The sequence below is a fragment of the Coccinella septempunctata genome, chromosome 2, assembly GCF_907165205.1.
Source record: "Coccinella septempunctata chromosome 2, icCocSept1.1, whole genome shotgun sequence".
In the NCBI taxonomy this organism is placed as follows: Eukaryota; Metazoa; Arthropoda; class Insecta; order Coleoptera; family Coccinellidae; genus Coccinella; species Coccinella septempunctata.
Genome location: NC_058190.1, coordinates 15867595 through 15887037, shown reverse-complemented (window position 1 = coordinate 15887037; position 19443 = coordinate 15867595). Strand labels below are relative to the sequence as shown.

Genomic DNA, 19443 nt, shown 5'->3' with positions numbered 1-19443 from the left:
TGAGCTTTCTTTTCTCTTTTCCGGGTTCATTTGTAATATTTTGCGCGCAGCATCTCGTGCACCCCTAGCCAATTTAAATCTTACATCATTAAATGGATCCATTGCAATGCCGAAATCTTCACAATATTTTTCCTGAACAAGTTTTGCTGTCACGTTCCACATTGTTTTCACCACACTTTCTTTATAAAAGGATCCATCCTTCTTGCGCATGTTGCTTGTCCACTCCTTTAGAATGAAGGCAATTTTTTCCACCGAAGTTCCTCGTTCTAATAAGTGATTTCTTTCGGGACAAAACTCTTGAAATTGTCTCCATACTGACGTTTTTGTATTCGTTGGCGTAAGATTGTCTATATTCTTATCAATATCTACAGCAGAAGCGTTTCCAAATCGCGACATTGCACTTAGAAAATTTGACAATGGGTTTTTTATAATGCGTCGTTTACTAAAAAATTTTTCATTGTCCGTAGCAACGATTTTTTCCAACAGCTCCTACGTGCCTGCAATGAGTATAAATTATACAATTATCGTCGCCACATGTGACGCCAATGTGACAGCAACTGACAGCGACACAATACGATTTGATGGATTCACAAAATTTTCTTATTAAATTTAACTCTTGCAATGAAAATGAATCGATAATTTTTGACAAATCTGCTCTCATGCAAGTTAAACTGTAAAAGGCACTCGAGCGCTCCGCGCACTCGTGCTCTTTTTCAACTTAACTTGCATTCAAGCATCTTTCCCAAAAATTATCGATAATTTTCATTGCACTAGTTGAATTACAACTGATAGTAAACGATTTCTTGATAAAAATGGATTTCAAGATTTGCAGGAATATTCGCACCCAGGCTCATTCTATCGCCTCGAATTCAGTGTTTGTTATATCAGGGATATTAGTTTTCATGATGTGCATATAAAAATATTGTTATATTCTGATTTCAACATATCATAAAAACAATAGAAAATTTGTGCCATTAAAAAAAAACTTTTCTAATTTTTCTTCACTCTTTTCAAATTTCTGATTGAATTTATTTTATCTCATATACCGTGTGATATTTCTCAAGTCACAAGTAAATTGAAATTTTTTTATACGGGCCTGCAATTTGTTTTATGTTTTTTCTTGTGCTAACGGCGAATGCCTATAGTTACAAGCTTGTGAAATATAAGCCACAATTTTACCATATTAACGAAGATATGGGATTTTCTGAAACTTTTTAGGATTCTCACTCCTAATCTCTGGAATAATCTACTCCTGCGTAAATTCTTGCACTAATTTGTCAGGAGCAAATCAAGTAGAAAAAATTATTGCCTGGCAATGAATTGAAAAAAGGACCTTGAAATTATAATTCTATATAGTAACGTTTCGGAGTCTATATCAGAGTCCTTCATCAGACGAAAATCTTCGGAATTGTAGCTACAATTCTGATGGAGGTCCACAATTGAGTTAAAGGAAATTTAAAGAATTTTCTGAGCAGTGGAACTTCATTCACACAATATCGAGTTCAGGATAGGTACCCTCAATAGAATGGGATGGTGGGAAGAACGAACGGACCTTGAAAAAAAAATTTTATAAAGCTTCTCCATCCCAGTTGATGATATCAAGAAATCTTAGAGATGTTCTTTCTTTGGCAGATAGACGGTCAAAACCTTTGAGTGTAGATTATGCAAGTTAGAATGAAAACTTGCAAATGTATAGACCGAATCAAAAAAACTATTATGATGAAAAAATGTGACAACTTAAAGCCAATACCGTTAGTCAGTAGAGTAAGTTTTCAAAAAAATGTAAGATCTTCGAGGTCGTTCGGCAGAGTAGTTTTTATTTATTTAATTAGCCTATGGTGAACTCGAATATACATGAAAAAAAGAAAGAAAGAAAATAAAGTAAATACAGGTACATAAAACACAACATTATAACACACTTCATAAATACAATCGCAATCATTGTGTCCACTATCACAGCTCCTGGCTGTTCGAGCCAGGAAATAGCCTGTGTCGCGTGCTACAAGCCGTCGCCTGTTCCAGGAAAGGTTGTTAGCGGGCATTGATAGGTGCATAGGGAGAGTAGTGAAAAAACCAAAAGATCCTTCATATAAAATTGAAACAAATGATGGTTCACATTTGGTAAGAAATCGTAAATTCATCGAAATTCTAGCAGACGTCTATGGAAATCCAGACAAATTATGTGATACTAAGACTGAAGATGAAGTGCACCCTTCTGAACCAAATTTCACTAATTCAGATCATTCAGATTCCACTGATTTCTTAGACACTTGTGTGGAGAAATACACTGCGCGAAAAAATTAACGCACATTATGGAAATCTCAAATTTATTCTACAACTGAAGGTGTTCTCAATGATAATTATTTTTATCAGAATTATGCATGCATATGTTATCCACTTTCAACGGTTTTCTTCAATACAGATGTTTTTTCCAAGCAGGAATAAAAAAAGATGATATTATCAGATTTTGAATGTATTGGCTCCATTCTAAAATCAGTTGATCTCGATCAATTCTAGCGATCAATAGTTTTTCTTTCGTTTGATTTTCTACACTCGATCGCTATGCAACGCGAAACACGCAATTTGACCCAAGAGGAATATGCCCAAGCGGTAGTTTTGCGAGAAGAATGGTGGACATACACAAGAATTGCAGAAAGGTTTGGAGTTTTCCATACAAGTGTGTCCAGAATGTTGCAGCGATTCAGGGAGACAGGTATGAATGTCCGATGAATAGGACAGGCTAGACCACGGGTAACAACTGCCACATCAGAACGTTATTTGAGAGTTTCTTCGTTGAGACAACGGTTTGCAACCACTCGCCTCCTTCAAATTCAGCTTGAGCAAACTCATGAGGTGCAAATTAGCACTCAGACAATAAGAAATCGCCTCAGAGAATATGATTCAAGGCGTCGTGTCGCGGCAAGAGGCCCAGCTCTTACCCCAGCCCATCGAAGGGCGCGTTTGGATTTTGCGAGAGAGCATATCCATTGGGAAGAGGCCGATTGGGAAAGAGTTCTCTTCACAGATGAGTCTATATTCTGCCTCTACCATTGTGATCGACGTTCCCTTGTATACATACGTCCACATGAAAGATATGCTCAGTGCAATTTCCTGAATACTACTGGTTTCGGGGGAGGATCGATTATGGTATGGGGTGGAATATCTTTGACTGCTCGCACAGACCTAGTGGTCATTAATAATGGAGCTATGAATGCTGATAAGTATATAAGCAACATTCTCGAAGAGCATGTAGTGCCATTTGCCCCATACATTGGTGAAAATTTCATTTTTATGGAGGATAATGCCAGACCCCCTCTCGAATGGAATGGCCAGCAAGAAGTCCAGATCTCAATCCGATTGAGCAGGTGTGGGACAACCTCAATAGAAGGCTGAGAAGTTCAGAAAATCATCCAGCTACTCTTAATGACTTAGGAATCCAACTCGGAGAAATCTGGGAAGGATTAAATCAGAACATTTTAAGATCACTCATTTTGAGTATGAACCGTCGTTGCCGAGCTGTAATTAACGCAAGGGGTGGAAATACCAAGTATTAAATCACTTATCAGCATTTCAGTATTTTGAAAATTGTTCATTTCTCTTCTTTCACATAAGATTCGGTGAAATTCTGAATTTCTCTTCCATTTAATGTGTCTTGTTTCGTTCAAAACCTTCCCGAGAGAACATAAAAAATAAGTTATAAAGTCAATATAGAGTTAACTTTCATTAAAATTGAGATTTTCAGAATGTGCGTTATTTTTTTTGCGCAGTGTATAATCTCCCTAGCACTTCATCCATAAAAAAACCATGTACATAGAATTATATATTTTTGTTCGTTTCAATTTGTAATAAATCGGGATACGAGATTGCGAATTAATTTGGGATAATTTGAACGATGTATCTCTAGAACTTATGTATACGGTGTAAGGTAAACATGCGGCAAAAATTCAAGAAGTTATTCTTTGGACTATTTTAAGGATATTTTATTCTTTGATTATTTTTGAAAAAGCGCTTTATTGGGAAGATGTAGGGCGAAGGATAAGAAAGACTTACCGGCGAAGTATACAGCAACTTTTTGGAACAAACGCTTCCTCTGTTTCTGGAGGATGTACCAGTGGTTACAAGACAGACAATGTGGTTTATGCCTGATGGTGCACCAGCTGATTTTAGTGTAGTTGCTCGAGCGTTATCAACAGCAACAAACGGAAAGCGCTGGGTTGGTCGAGGTGAACCTCACGTATGGCCTGCTCGAACCCCAGACATGAACTCTCTGGATTATTTTCTATGGCTCTATCTATAGTCATTAGTTTATACTCGGCCCGTGGAAGATGTGTTCGATTAAAGAGATCGGATAATTGGTAGGTGTAACTCAAAAAGCAACCACCCTGGTGTTTTTGAAAGAGTCCGCCAGTCTTTGAGAAGATTGGATAGTTGCATCCGGACTGAAGGTAGCCATTTTAAACAATTGTTGTAGTTTGAGGAATTTCACACGTATTATTTAGTAATAAATTTTTATTTTTTGAAAATTTGTTTCGTTCTATGTCTTCGCAAAAAAGCGCTTTTCCAAAGATAATCAAAGGCTAAAATATCCTGAAAATAGTCCAAAGTATAACCTCTTGAATTTTTGCCGCATGTTTACCCAACACCCTGTACATTGTTGCAGGCGCGCTACAAAGGCCTTTATTATGCGGTTATGTGATACTCTGAGACGCTTCAGACCAGACGGTATTGTGTCGTGGGAATTCAAATAATAACTTGGCCGATAAGAGTTGAAAGTGTTTTTTCATGACACTCAGTAAGGAAATCTGTAATTGATTCCAATAAACGGTGATGGGGACTTCAGAACGGTCGAAAATGGTCAGCTATGTAGATTAGGGAAGATTTATTGCTCTAGATACCCTGAGAGGATATCGGTTCTCAGAATTCGAAGTAGCTGAAAAATCTTGTAGAAGCCAAGCTTGGGAACGCTGATTTTACAAACTCAGCATAAATGATCCTCCAATGATTTTGTTTTGAAGCATCTTGGCACGACCCATAGTATGGTAGAGAAAGACAGGGAAGAAAAAGTACCTCGGAAAAGCTAGTCAGTCGATCCGAGGAAAGTGATCAAAAATAATACCTCTTTAAGTCGGTACGGAAAACGCATAGGAAATATAAAGTATTTGTAGAGTCAGTCAGATAGTAAAGCAAGTATAAATAAAGGACTCACAATATATAGGTTTTCACGAAGATAGAGAAAAAAACGATAAGTAGACCACGGTATAGTATAGGAAACTCGTTCGACTCATAGATTTTGGAAAAAGTTGCGAATGAAGAAAAGTTCAGTCCTTTGTTGCTTTTGTTGAGGTAGATACGGTTAATCAGGAACAGGTAACTAAAGGAAACGGAAGTAAGTAAATTGAAGTTAAAGTCAGTTTCAGACGGAATTATCGAAATAGTACTCGAGGAGTGTTCGTTTATTGTTGAGTTGTAGTAAAAAACCTAAGAGTTTTGGAATTTTGATCGGAATAACTAACGGGCTTAGGTGGGGTAGGGTCGGAAAGAATAAGCGTTAATCGTTTGCTACGGAAAAGTGCGGGAAATTCGGTTCAGCAGTGTAAAAAATTCGCAGATTTTGTGCGTGGAAAGTCTGGTGCTAGAAAAAGTTTTCCGTCAATCATCAGCAGCTTCGAGAGATGATAGCAGAAAAGGTAAAAAGATCCAAATTTTGCTTTGGTTTTCTTTTCTCACATTTTGGGGTTCAGAGAAAAGAGGAAATGGAGTCCAGAGTCCTGATAGCTCCTCTAAATTAATTGATTATATTTTATTGTTGTTGTGCGCTGAGTTTGGAAGCAGGATTTAACCCAAGATTTTTGTTGAAGAAAATATTGTTTTCCGCCGATCCCTTATAATAATAGCACTGTTTGACGTATACGAAATTAGCCGTTAATGAACCCTTGTATTGGTTAATTTCCTATTAACGCATTATTGTTATGGGTAATCGAATATAGAAGTATTCAGCAGCTACCCAAATAATCATTTTATTCGTATATCGCATTAATTTTCGTAGTAGGTACCTAGCGGGTGAATTGAGAAGAGATGAATTGTGAACGTTGCAGAAAAATTATAATGGTTATAGAGTACTCAATATCTATGTACTACAAATTCAGCTTCCACCAGCTCCACACATTCTTCAACAGATATTAGAGGGAACGATACTCAAAATGTCACAACTCGAATATGTCCTCTACGGACTTCTCTCGAATTGTTCGATCGGCAGCACAAATATCAACATTCCGATAGAAACCGAAAAATTCGCTTTACTCGTACGAATATATCAATCATTAATCGCTGTCATCGATAACCTAGTTGATTAGGGCCCGCTATTTTCACCTGCGAATAACTAAATTTATTCGATAGATAATACTCATTCTTAGGATAAGTAAAAATGCAGTCTTTTCACTTTCAGATAGTGTTATTCATCGAATAAATCTGTCATTGAAACTTAAGAATGCTAATCCAAGTGACTCTGAGAATAAAAATTTTGTTAAGTTGGGCGTTGCTCACACTGAATGTTTTTTTTTGCTTTTTTTGTTGAGTTTATAGGTTCAGCCCTCTTTATGTGAATAAATAAATGAATAAAAATAAATAAAGAAATATATGTTGCTCTTCGCTTCAAGCGGATCCAACCTCTTCATAGATTTTATCCATTTCTTTCGAATTTTGACATCCAAATGGACCAAAAAAAAGGACTTTTTCGATGCATTAATCGTTGTATTTTTACATTTCGGCACATGAGTTTCTCGTATTTGCATTAGACATTTCCAATAGAAAGTGCGTAATCTCCTTATGATTCGTAAGCCTATTTGCACACACACCGATTTTGGACGGCCCGGAATAAAATCGGCCGATGTTTTATCGGCAGCAGTTGCCAGCACACTAACCGGATTTTTACCGTCCAAACGATCAGCCAACTAAAAACGACTGAAATTGTCGGTAAAAAACATTGAACACAAGAAAGAACTCCTTCTTGAGTTCAATGGTAAACAATCGGTGCTTGTACAAACGTGTACTTAGTCACGTACGCCACTACATCCCGATATTGCCGGTATTGGACGGTTTCTCACCGGCATTTTACCGTCACCGATCAGTGGTCGGCGTATGTGCAAGATCCCGTTCCCACACGTGCTTCACTATTGGCCTAGTTGCACACACACCGATTTTGGACGGCCGATTTTATATCGGTCGTCCAAATTCCAATAGTGAACCACGTGTGGGAACGGGACCTTGCACATACGCCGACCACTGATCGGTGACGGTAAAATGCCGGTGAGAAACCGTCCAATACCGGCAATATCGGGATGTAGCGGCGTACGTGACTAATTACACGTTTGTACAAGCACCGATTGTTTACCATTGAACTCAAGGAGTTCTTTCTTGAGTTCAATGTTTTTTACCGACCATTTCAGTCGTTTTTAGTTGGCTGATCGTTTGGCCGGTAAAAATCCGGTGAGTGTGCAAGAAACTACTACCGATAAAATGTCGGCCGATTTTATACCGGCCTTCCAAAAATCGGTGTGTGTGCAACTAGGCTTGGAGTTTGGACGACCGATATAAAATCGGCCGTCCAAGATCGGTGTGTGTGCAACTAGGCTTAGGGAGCGCGCTACGTACTGCACTAGTGTTGCAATATGACGTCACACGAAGCGATCGCGGGAGTGGTAAACTGGAGCCCTGCATCAGTGCATCCATGTTTACAATTCCATATCTCGGGTATTAATTGACGTATCGAAATAATTTTTTCACACAATATTTTATTTTTTTATAGAGAATGATGATAATAAAACTTTTCTATAACAAAAAAGTAAGACTATACACTCTGATAGGTAGAAGGCGACGCATGTCGAAAGAGACGAAATTGAAAATACCCCACCCTTACTCCACTCGTACTATGTACGAGAAGAAATATACCGAGAGACTTACGGTTTATACGCAAATGCCCCGAAAAAGAAGAAGCAGCAGGTTTTAGTGGGTGGTGAGCTCAGGTAGTAACCCCACACTGGTTTCCCAGGATGGTTTTCGTCTTGGCGATTATCAAATCGCCCTTTGAAACATTGTTTCACTGTCCTAGATTTCCTCCGGCTACATAAAAAAAGGAATTGGTGGTGGGGAGACCATATTATTAGTACGTTCTAATATTTATGACATATGCATAATGAAGAGTTTTTAATAGGACTGCGTCCGAAAAATAGCAGCATTACAATAGCAGGGCACCTCAAGGAATTTTTAAGATTTTAATGTCCTCGTTTTGCTCTCATTTTGCTCCGTTTTGCTCACCACTCACTTTATTTTGCTCACCTATATACAATGAGCTATAGACAATTCAAAGTGCCCTGCTAGTGTAATACTACACCAGCACCAGCACCAGCACCTCAACGGATCTTTCCAATATTGGTATCATTCGAAAGCTCTCGTTTTGCTCCGTTTTTCTCACCAGTCCGATGGTTTTGCTCATTTATACTTTACGCGATTTCGAAAAAAAAGTGACCCCGTCTCTAGGATAGGTATAAAACTGAAAAATAATTGGAGTTTTTTCAGTAAAAAATTTTCGTTGTTGAGCCCTACATCCCAATTTTTTAACATGTATTCGTTTTATCGATGGTGCAAAAACATTTTGATTCACATAATGCATACTATAATTTATATTCACCATTACCGACCATTACTTTATACCAGCATCAGTTAATACTTCATAAATTTTAAATCAAGATATTCCAAAACGGTTCACAGTATCGAGTTTCACCAAGAGTACCATTTAGGTGAAAATTGAGTGATGTTTAAGCTCACTTGAAAGTTTAAACGACTAGATACGAGAAGTCCACTAGCTCTTTCAAAGAAAGGATGGTCTGATAGCACCAGTCAAAAGTTCTACAGTGAAGCAAAGCTTCCTTGTTGTTTTTCATTTGAAGGTAATAATATATATCAGCTGATAATTGTAGTGGGTACATAAAATTCACTGGCTCTTGCCGATATTGCAAGAGCCAGTTGGTTGGGAAAATTGTCGATAGACCACCGGATTCTGAAAAAGTGGTCCAGATTGATATCGAAAATACTTATTCCCATTTTTTTCGACTGTTAAGTCCAGTTTTGGGCGAGAAAGCGACACAAAAATGTTTCATTGACAAAAACGAAAAAAAAAACCTATTTTTGAAGTCCTTTCTTTCCAACCAACAAAGCTATGTGATTTGCCCAAATCCTTAAGAACAGAATCAAAACGCAGATATCCCACAAGCTAGGGTAAGAAAAAAAATGTTCTCCTTCAAAAACTCGTAGAGTATAAATGAGCAAAACGAAGGCTTTCGATCGAAACCAATATCGGAAAGATCCGTTGAGGTTCCCTGCTAGTGTAATGGTACACCAGCAGGAGACATTTGATTATGTATATCTCGGTAATAGTAAGTGGTAGAGAAAAACTAATGGCAGATTTCAAAAGAGCAAAACGCAGATATCACACAAGCTAGGGTAAGAAAAAAAATTATTTTTTTTTCGAAATCGCGTAAAGTGAAAAAGAGCAAAACGAGAGCTTTCGAATGATACCAATATTGGAAAGATCCATCGAGGTGCCCTGTAAATCGATAGAGCGAATTTTCGGTATGAAACCGTACATCCTATTGGCAGCAGACACAGTGGCAGAAAGGAAAGTTCTGCAGAAAGGAAAGTTCTGCATCAAAAGTTTCTCTCAAATAAGTTAAAACCACCGAACGCTGGAGCAGGTTACCACGAACTATGAAATCGAAAATTATGGTATTTCTTAAAATCAATAAGAAGCTTCCATTCATCGGCAACCGTGCGAGTTCTTGGATAGATATTAAATTAAATAGTTAGTGGAGCCAAAACATATGCACAAAAAATTAACGTCGTAATGCTATCTGGACCCATTGTCATTGTCCTTTCAAACAAACATTTCGCTTCGAAGCGTATCAATCCTCTGATTTCCCAACTGAAAAATAGCAAATAAATATTTTTCACATATAGAGAGGCGAGTCCGTTACAATTTTGATCATGATTATGTTAAGTGCAAAATTGAGGAAGACCAAACAAATTATGAGAAGCTGCGGTCAAGAGACACAGGGTCTCCCGGATAAGCTGGCGAACATTTTAATGTGATATAGGGAACACCTGGCCTAGACGATCACGAAAAACCCCATATGTAGTATCTAAGAGTTCTAGATTCTGATTTACTGGATGTTTTGGAAATTTGAATGGAAATTAAAATCACTCTTTCTCCTGAACGGAATCACCGACTTATCCGAAATTTGGAATGAAGATAGTTTTCATGAGGTTCGAGAAAACTGCAATCAAAAATCATTTGATAAATTACCAACTAATCGGCCATAATCCGTCTTTGAGATATATAAGGAAATTCCTTGTATGTAAATGGATCTTCATTCTTTCACGTACTCCATGGATCACAGGGCTGAAATGTGCTGCGAATGTGGTAATAAAAACTCAGATGGCGATTCCTGCCAAAAGGAAGACGAGTATTCCATCACTGTACTGATTCTAGAAGATCTTGATCACCCTTCAGATTAGCGCACTAAACAGGGCCAGCATACTCCAGAATAGGGCGCACGTAGGTTGTATAGAGAGTCCTGCTTGTTGTTACATCACATCCAGCGAAAGTTTTAGACAGTTGGTAGGTGAATTGTCTCGCTTTAGACACAGCAACTGAAATGTGAGTGAACACCTCAAGTTATCACTGACGGTAACACCCAGATCACAATGCTGGGAGACCCTGGCTAGCCTCTGCTGGTTGATGAAGTAGGGGATCTTAGGGTTTCCTCTACCGATGTGAAGTACGCAACATTTTTCAATATTTAAGGGTAATGACAACTCCCCACACCACTTGAAGAGCCTGTTGAGGTCGTCTTGAAGGTGCCCTGCATTGACTAATGGACAGTTATAGAGTTTTGTGTCATCTGTCACCGACAATCACCGACTCCAACTCGAAAAGTACGGTTGGACAAAAATGATTGAATCAAAGAAAGCAGAGGACCTCTCACTCCCAAGCACTCAAGCTTCCTCAGGAGTCGGCGATGGGGGACGCGATCAAATGCCCGTGCAAAGTCAAGGTAGACAAAATCCACCGCACTGTGTTAAAGTTATTGGCCTGTATTTTTGAGCAGAAAGTTTGTCGCATTTCTTGAAGATTGGTGTAACAGAAGCTGGTAACCAATCTTGAGAGACCGAAGAGGAGAGAATAGAATATGAGAATATAATGGACAGTGGCTCAGCCAAAGCATCAGCGCAGGAATGTAACAGTTGTGAAGAAATACCATCGGGACCAGGGAGGAATGCCTCTCCACCATGGAAAGGTAACCCAGGACCAGTTCTCTATTTATATCGATCATTTCCATTCCATCGAGAGTACGCGGAAAATTAGGTTCTGGAATAAAATTGTAAGGTTCTGCCACAAAAACCGACGCAAATGTTTCGGCCATCACATCGGCCACGTACGAAGGGTATTCCCAACTTGCTATTCATAGAGGAACGAAGGTACTTATAAAGTTTCTTCTTATTCTTGGAGCATACCAAATTGCGCTCAAAGTTTTGCTTGGCTTGCTTTATAGTAGATGATACGAGGTTGCAATATAAACGATGGTTACGATAATCCTCATTCGATCTGCTGCGCAAATATTCTTGAAGAATATAAGGAAAACATTTTTTTCATTTATGAGCAATATAATTGATTAATAATTATTGTTGATTGTTTGAATCCACAGATTATTTATTTTAATGGAAATATTTTATGTTGAATGTTCAAAAATTAAAATTTTGAATTTTAAAGGATTATATTTTTATGTTGAGTGAAATATCATGTTTAAATTTTTTTATATACTTCTCTTCGACTTCGAATAGTATTCCAGTATCAAAAAATTAATTTTTTTTTTTCTTTCGACAAAAAAAGCTTTGAGTTTCTGGGACCCAAGTGTTTAGAAAAATAATTGTGCAGTTCCAGGGTTAACAGTTCACGAAATCACATGGCACCAGCCACGTTGCCGAGAAACTGATTTTTTTTTTTGATACTGACGATAATTTTTCATCACTTGTCGATTTTTAACATCATTCACCTCATAACGAAGTAATTTTGAATAAAAATCAGTCCTCGGTAACCTGGACGGTCCCACGCAATATTATTTGGCGAATTGAATAAACGAATCTTACATCTCACGCAGATATCGAAGAAATTATGAAATTCATTTTACAGAGTGATTCAAGAACTGTCCAGATTTATGCGATAGGGTCCTTGCTAATTGAATAATATTTGATTGCACTTCACTGGAATCTCATGAAAGCTATCTTCATTAAAAATTTCGGATAAATCGGTTATTCCGTTCAGCAGATAAAGTGGTTTTAATTTCCATGCAAATTTGAAAAACACCCAGTAAATCAGAATCTAGAACTCCTAGATACTGCATATGGGGTTTTTTCGTGATTGCCCTAGGTGTTCTCTATCTCCCATTAAAATGTTTCTCATCTGATCCGGACACCCTGTATGAAATGAGATACTAATTTTTCGAATTCCAATTTGTTTCTCAAACTGTAGACAACTCATTGAATCTAATAATTCATACAAAATGAACTCAACTGACTAACCCCAAGAGTATCATATTAAATATAATGTTACACATGTGAATAACTCCAACAATTCAGAACAAATCAAAACCAAGGAACCAGTCAATTGAATCACCACTTCAAATTACGCCTTTGGTGGTCCGCGATACAGTTTGTTCTGTAACATTCGGTCAGAAGGCAAATAAACTTTCAAAGTAGGGGAAATGTATCTAATCACCTTCGAAATTCGATCTATAAAAGAAACAGTCTTCTGAGAGAAAAAGATGCTTTCTTACACTTAAATGCTTACCCTTTAAAACGGTAACACCATATTTTTGTGATGTTATCGTCCTAGATTGAAATTAGGTCCTTATTTACATTACAAATTCAATTTTGTCAGTTTGATGCTTTCACATCCTGTGGAAAATCTAGATCATATTGTCGAAATCGATCAATCAGAACCTTTCACTACTGAAAATCTGGAGTTTTCTTGACTCAATTCATGTAGCTCTTTTCGCAGATATCAATCAATCCGTGAGATTTTTTATTCATGAATTCGGAACAAACACAAGTGTAAGCAAAGAACCAGAATAGCAATTCAAGATTTGCTAATTCAGAGAGGAAACGTCGAATAGATATATTAATAAAATATTCAATTTTATATCAAACTAAATACAGTTAATCATCTCGTACAAAATTGAAATACAATGTAAAGAGTAAAGAAGAGGAAAGAAGTTTGATTATTTTTGTATTTAAAATGATAAAGATGTCCTTCAATGCAATGATATCAGCTTATTCTTTACACGAATTCATTATCATTACACTTGTACGGGCAGATAGAGAGTTTTCTCGGAGGTATCTCTGTATCATACGAATATATAGATACAGGGTGGATCCTGATGAACTGTACATACTTAATACAATGATTGGTGACACTCTGGCGGTTCCAAAATACACCACATGAGGGATTTTACACCGTTCATTTGATTGATACAAAGCGATTTCCAGTTTTGGGTTTTCAAATGCTCCATTCGACATACGAATCATCACAAATTTATGGAATTTAGTAAACAGGAGTACCACATGAATTTATATATAGATGAGGTGAGAGGCTTTCAATTACCAGGGCAGGACTTAAATTTTCAAATATTTTCAGAAATCATGATCAAAATCACCTTGTATGAAAAAAAGTTGGAAAACTGATATGACACCTTAATGAATGAAACAAAAAAAAAATTATAAAAAAAATCACAAAAGATGTTCGAAAGATCCTCCCTCCATCTGAATACATTTTTGTGCTCTGATAGAAAGATCAGAAGCAGTTTAAACTAGCATATCAGTTTTTGAACTTTCCTTAATACAGGGTGATTCTCATCATGATTTCTGAAAATATTCGAGAATTTAAGTCCACCTCTGGAAATTGAAAACCTCTCACCTGATCCATTTAGAAATTCATGTGGTTCATTTGTCGAATGGAGCATTTTGAAAATATGTCCCAAAACTGGAGATCGCTCTGTATCAATCAAATTAACAGTGTAAAACCCATCATGTGGGGTACTTTTGGAACCGCTTGAGTGCCACCTATCACTGTATGAAGTATGTACAGTTCATCAGGATTCACCCTGTATATTTTGAGTTTTCACAATTTAATAGAACAATTTTGGAACACGTGAATTTTTTGGGTTGACATGCATGCTCTAGGAGGGGTGGAGGGTAGATCAATTTTTTCAAATGGCCTACTTTTGTGCCAGAACTGAGTGAATAATAACTTTTTGTTGCAGAGACATGAACTGCTTGAACTGGTGCTCAAGAGTGTCTAAAAATCAAACCTTAAAAGGACGCATAACCATACATGTAGTCAAATTGTCAAATAGTAGGGAAAATTGGAAGGGAGTAATAAAACACACTTTTTCAAATTTATTTTTTAGCGATCAATTTCGCTTTTTATTCTAAATCATCATCAGGCCAGCTGAAAGGTACAAGTTCTAGTTGAAATGTTGAAAAGGTTAAAACATGCGAAAATTGAGGTTGAGTGAAACAATTTCAAAAAGTGTGTTTCATTACTTCCTACTAATGATAATCAAACATACTATGGAAGCTATTTCCTACTATTTTCACCAAAATATTATGGCAAAGTTATTCTTGGAACATAGATGGAATTGCCATTTAAGTGCTACGAATGCATTTGTTGTTGGGATATCGATTCTCGGATTCAGTATCTTCTGAAACTTTTTAGGGTTTTCACTCCAGTATCTGAAAAAAATTCAATTGAAGAATTGAAAACATCGATTTGCTCCTATGTAGGGGAGAGTTCCTTTGAACTGGACAGCCCATGAACCGGACGCTACAGTTTTCTACTTCACTCGATAGCAATTTAGCATCCCTTACGTAAATCCAATCTTCGCAACATCGATCGAGATCTCTTGTAAAATGGCTGACCCTGTGGCTCGCGCCTTGTTGCGAAAATGGGATTTACGTAAAGGATGCCAAATCACCATCGAGTATTTAAAAAAACTGTAGCGTCCGGTTCATGGGCCGTCCAATTCAAAGGAACTCTCCCCTAAATAATAGTACTAATCTGTCAGGATAAAATCAGAATTATTCCAATTTTTGAATTGATTTACTGTCAGAGTCTGGGAGTGAAAACCCTTAAAAGTTTTAGAAGATGCATTTATTGTTCACACATTCAATATTTCTCTGTCTAGAGCGATACTAAGGCAGTTGCGGTGCATGGATTGATTTCAATACTTTCGTATTTTTTTACATCGAAAATTGAGGTGACAACTGAGTGTCAACTTTCTCAATTGTGATTGGCGATACTCAAGGGCGGATCCAGGATTTTTTTCTGGGGGGGGCACAACGGACAGACGAGCAAAAAAATCAACAGTAACTGTGAGAAATGAACTTCACTTTTATTTTAAAAAGTTCAAGTATGTATAGAAAGATCCATCCGCACGTGCCCCCGTGCCCCCCCCCTAAATCCGCCCTTGGCGATACTAAGCAACTATCTCACTTCAGTCTACGTATAACAACAAACGTTTATTCTCTATTCCTATGTTCCAAGCCGGTATCGAACCTTCTCCCCGATTGGACCACCATATGTTCTGAGGTCTACGATATCTGCTAGTTTTTAATAACGAATTGTTTTCAATTCGTTATTAACAACACTTCATTTTTGAAGTGGCAGTGAAAACTGTGGTGGTTATGTTATCAAAGACTAGCGATGACGTAGACTTCAGAACAGCCCGAACAGAGGGTGGTCCAATCGAGGAGCAACTTTACCCTGTACCTAACTGCACATTTTCATTAATGGTGCATTTTAGTGGTTTCGAATGATGTCACAGTTCTCATTACTTAACATTTCTGCTGCATAAGTTAATAATAATAATAACTGTTCTTTAATGGCCATCGACCGAAGTCCTTCAACCTAGTGAATTACACGAATACAAAAAAAAATTCATTCTATTTCAGTTTTTTCACTGCAGCTCAGATAGTCTGTCCATCACACTTCGAGTTGGAAATTTTCTGTGTGGGTTAGTTACCGGGGGGTCCTTGTGGAACATGATTTCGACATCCTCTATTTCTTTCAATCTTTGTGAAAATCTTCTATTCAGTTTCTCTAGTCTTTCCTTGATTGGCTGTATGTTGGTTTTTTCATATCAGAGTTCATTTGATGGGTTGTGGAGTTTATTAAGTGGGTGTCTCAGTCGAGTTATAATTCTTAGTGCTGATCTTTCTCCTACGTCTATATTTCTCAGTACCGAGTCCGCAACGTTTGTATATAGTGGATGTCCGTATTCTAAAATTGGTCTACAGATGGTTTTGTAGATTTTGATGGAATTTTGCAAACTTATTCCTTGGTCGTTATATGTGAGGCATCTGAAATGTTTAGCTCTTGATATTGTTTTTTTTTTTGGCTATGTTGGAATTCAATTTCATATTGGCCTTGTTGTCTACTTGTATGCCTAGGTATTTTATTGATGGAGATGGTGATATGATGTTGTTTTCAATCTGGATTGTTGGTGAATTTGCACGTATCTTATGATTGAATATTATCAGTTTTGATTTGCTTGGATTAGGTTGAAGTCGCCATTTGTGAAGCCAAGAAACTAGACTATTTGTGTAGAATTGTAGGCCTTTCAGGCATTTTTGTTCTGCATAAGTTAAAACGGCTCAGTTATCGATCAAGGACAATACGCCGATACCTACCTAACGCAATCCCCGACATACTTTGTGGTCCTTATTTATACAAAATTCTCCACTGAAATATTTTCCATGAAATCAAGTCCTCTGCGGAATGCTTATTAGGTAACTTTTTTGCCAACACGAATGTCTGGGAAAGATTTTCTTCATTTCCTTCGAAACAATTCGCTTGACAGTTATTGAATATGTAACTCTCGTGAACAGAAGGAGAATATCGTTGTTACTGAATTAAGCCTCACCATTATGAACGAAAAATATATTTGGGATTGATATCTAATTGATCTCAAAGAGTTTGCGATCTATTCAAGATGATAATTATTGCGGATATTGAGCAACTGAACGGGTGAAAATGCAATTACTTACCCCAACGGGCTTAAGAAGAAACCTGGCGATTCTACACTGGTCTGGTAGCAGAAAGGGGATTCCAAAGGGAAGGAAAACAGGGACTAACCTTCCTTCTGTACCGGCTTCGTGGTTATCTATTCGCTGATATACACGACACAAGGCTCTGCACACAAAGTTGCTCAGTATCACTCTGGTTTAACCAATAGTGGATTTCAAAAGAGATGATAAATGGTGCAATAAATGCTGTGATATTACAGAGGATGGCTCTGGGTTTTAGGGAAAAACTTTCGAAGCGTCCGACGATGATATTGTTATTGTCGTGACTGACCGTCGAAGAGTTTTGTTTCCTGTCCGTAAAGTGTCGCTCGCAACTGGGTCAAAAAACGCCTGAAAAACCGGAGTCAGGCAACCCAATTCACGCTCGGGCAATATTTAAAAAAATCTGTGCATGGTGAAAGAAAGGTGAACAGAGTAGCAGAATTGACACATGGTATTGAACCGGTTCATTCTAAAATTCTATATACGTACTGAGAGCCATATTACTTCTATCGTATTTCAAACCCATTTTTACGTCGAATACGACGAGCAGACGTCAAACAGGATGTGTACTTTCAACAATTTATTGGAATCATTTACAACAATTTTTTTCGTGACTTTTTGACCACATTTTCAATTGTTACTGACACCTCATTGTTAAATCTTTTTTAATAGGAAAATGAAGTATTTGCAAAGTTTTCAGACAATGGGAATAATACGGACATTCTAAATTGCCAATAACTAGTATTTCCAGTAGAAACAAGATTGGTTAGACATTCTAAAGGAAACCATTTCACATTTACGATTGATTCTTCCATCACGAGATGGAAATCTCTAGATTTCACCTGTTTCTGGTGGCGTTTTAATAATGCATAGCACACACAAAAAGTGGTCATATAAGGATCTGTTTTTTATTGATGATTTTTGGAACTTCGTCATCTTGGAAGTTTTGTTGAAATCTTTGGTTCTACCTCCTGTTGAAACAAGGATCAGTTTCAAGATAACTCAGTATATAATATGTTTGTATGAAACTTGACGGTTATAAGAGTTCTATTTAAAATTATATGAACCTACGTCCTATTACACTTACCAGTCTGGAAGATCAGAATTTTCTAAGGCGGCTATTCCGTACATTAGTTACCTATAAAAAAAAGTGATTATTGTCTTCATCTAATAAGCTTGTGTTCGGTTCAATAAAGTCAGTGTTGATGATAAATCAAAAACATATTCAAGATACAAATGACACATTTTCATAACAATCATTCTGCAGCTGATTTGGTTCGTTACTTTTTCATCCTCTTGTAAAGTGACGAAATTAAATTTAATCGTATCCATTTTGAAGTAAATTACTGTGACGTCCGTGAGATTTACGTCAAGTTTGGAATTCACACCACAGAACACTAATATTACACCTAGTTTTGACTAGGTATAGATAAACAACACCTGCTCTACACTTGTGTAAATACCTACAATCAGCAAACGGTTACTAAAATCGTGTGTAGGTAATCAAACCAAGTGTAGAAAAGTGCTACACTTCCTATACAAACGAAACGACCTAACAAAAGTGACAAACCTGAATGACCAACTACTCAAAAAATGTATATGTATATAGATAATAACATGAGGAAGGATCACGCCTAAACAGTGAGGCAATCAATACAATAATAAGAATTAATTCAGATGAATATCAACAAGTGTTACGATCTGAATTGGACTAGCCGTATTGCCATCCTCAGGGCTCCAAAAGGAGTAAGCTCCATCGAAGAAAAGCTGACCATGATTTCGGTCTCATTTGACCTCGTCAGAGCAACATAGTATTTTCTCCGATGGAGAACGTTTGGAATTGAGGGGCCCTTATTCAATACTGGCAAGCGCTACTGAGTACTATCCAATAACACAGCGACTACTGAGTACTATACAGTTACACAGAGCTCCACCCAGTATGAAACAATGTCCGATTCAATCCCCTCCAGATAGAAACCCAGACGAAGACACCAGGCATATGTCCCATATTCCCTCTAATTCAGTACGCCGATTCACTTTGCGAACAACAGACGTGTAACGAACTGCGAGGTTTGGGAACACGTTCAGATCACGGCAGAAATGATGGCATCGGTAATAACATGAGAAGGGATCACGCCTAAACAGTGAGGCAATGAATACAATAATAAGAATTAATTCAGAAGCATACCACCCGTTGGCATGAATATCAACAATTGTTACGATATGAATTGAACTAGCCAATTTGCCATCGTCACATTGGCTACC

The 19443-nt window shown here is 37.4% G+C and overlaps 1 protein-coding gene across 2 annotated transcripts in view; it reads right to left on the bottom strand.

Moving 5' to 3' along the window:
* Window positions 1-19443, bottom strand: part of LOC123306524 (thrombospondin type-1 domain-containing protein 4-like) — a 728470-nt gene that overhangs the window by 666272 nt on the left and 42755 nt on the right. The window contains exon 1 of one of the 2 annotated variants that reach the window (XM_044888569.1): window positions 18266-18316. The exons of the other annotated variant lie outside the window; for it this stretch is intronic. Within the exon in view, the coding sequence (XP_044744504.1) occupies window positions 18266-18309 (44 nt within the window). The 5' untranslated portion in view covers window positions 18310-18316. Of the gene's footprint in view, window positions 1-18265; window positions 18317-19443 lie in introns of those variants that run through there. 2 annotated transcript variants of the gene reach the window in all.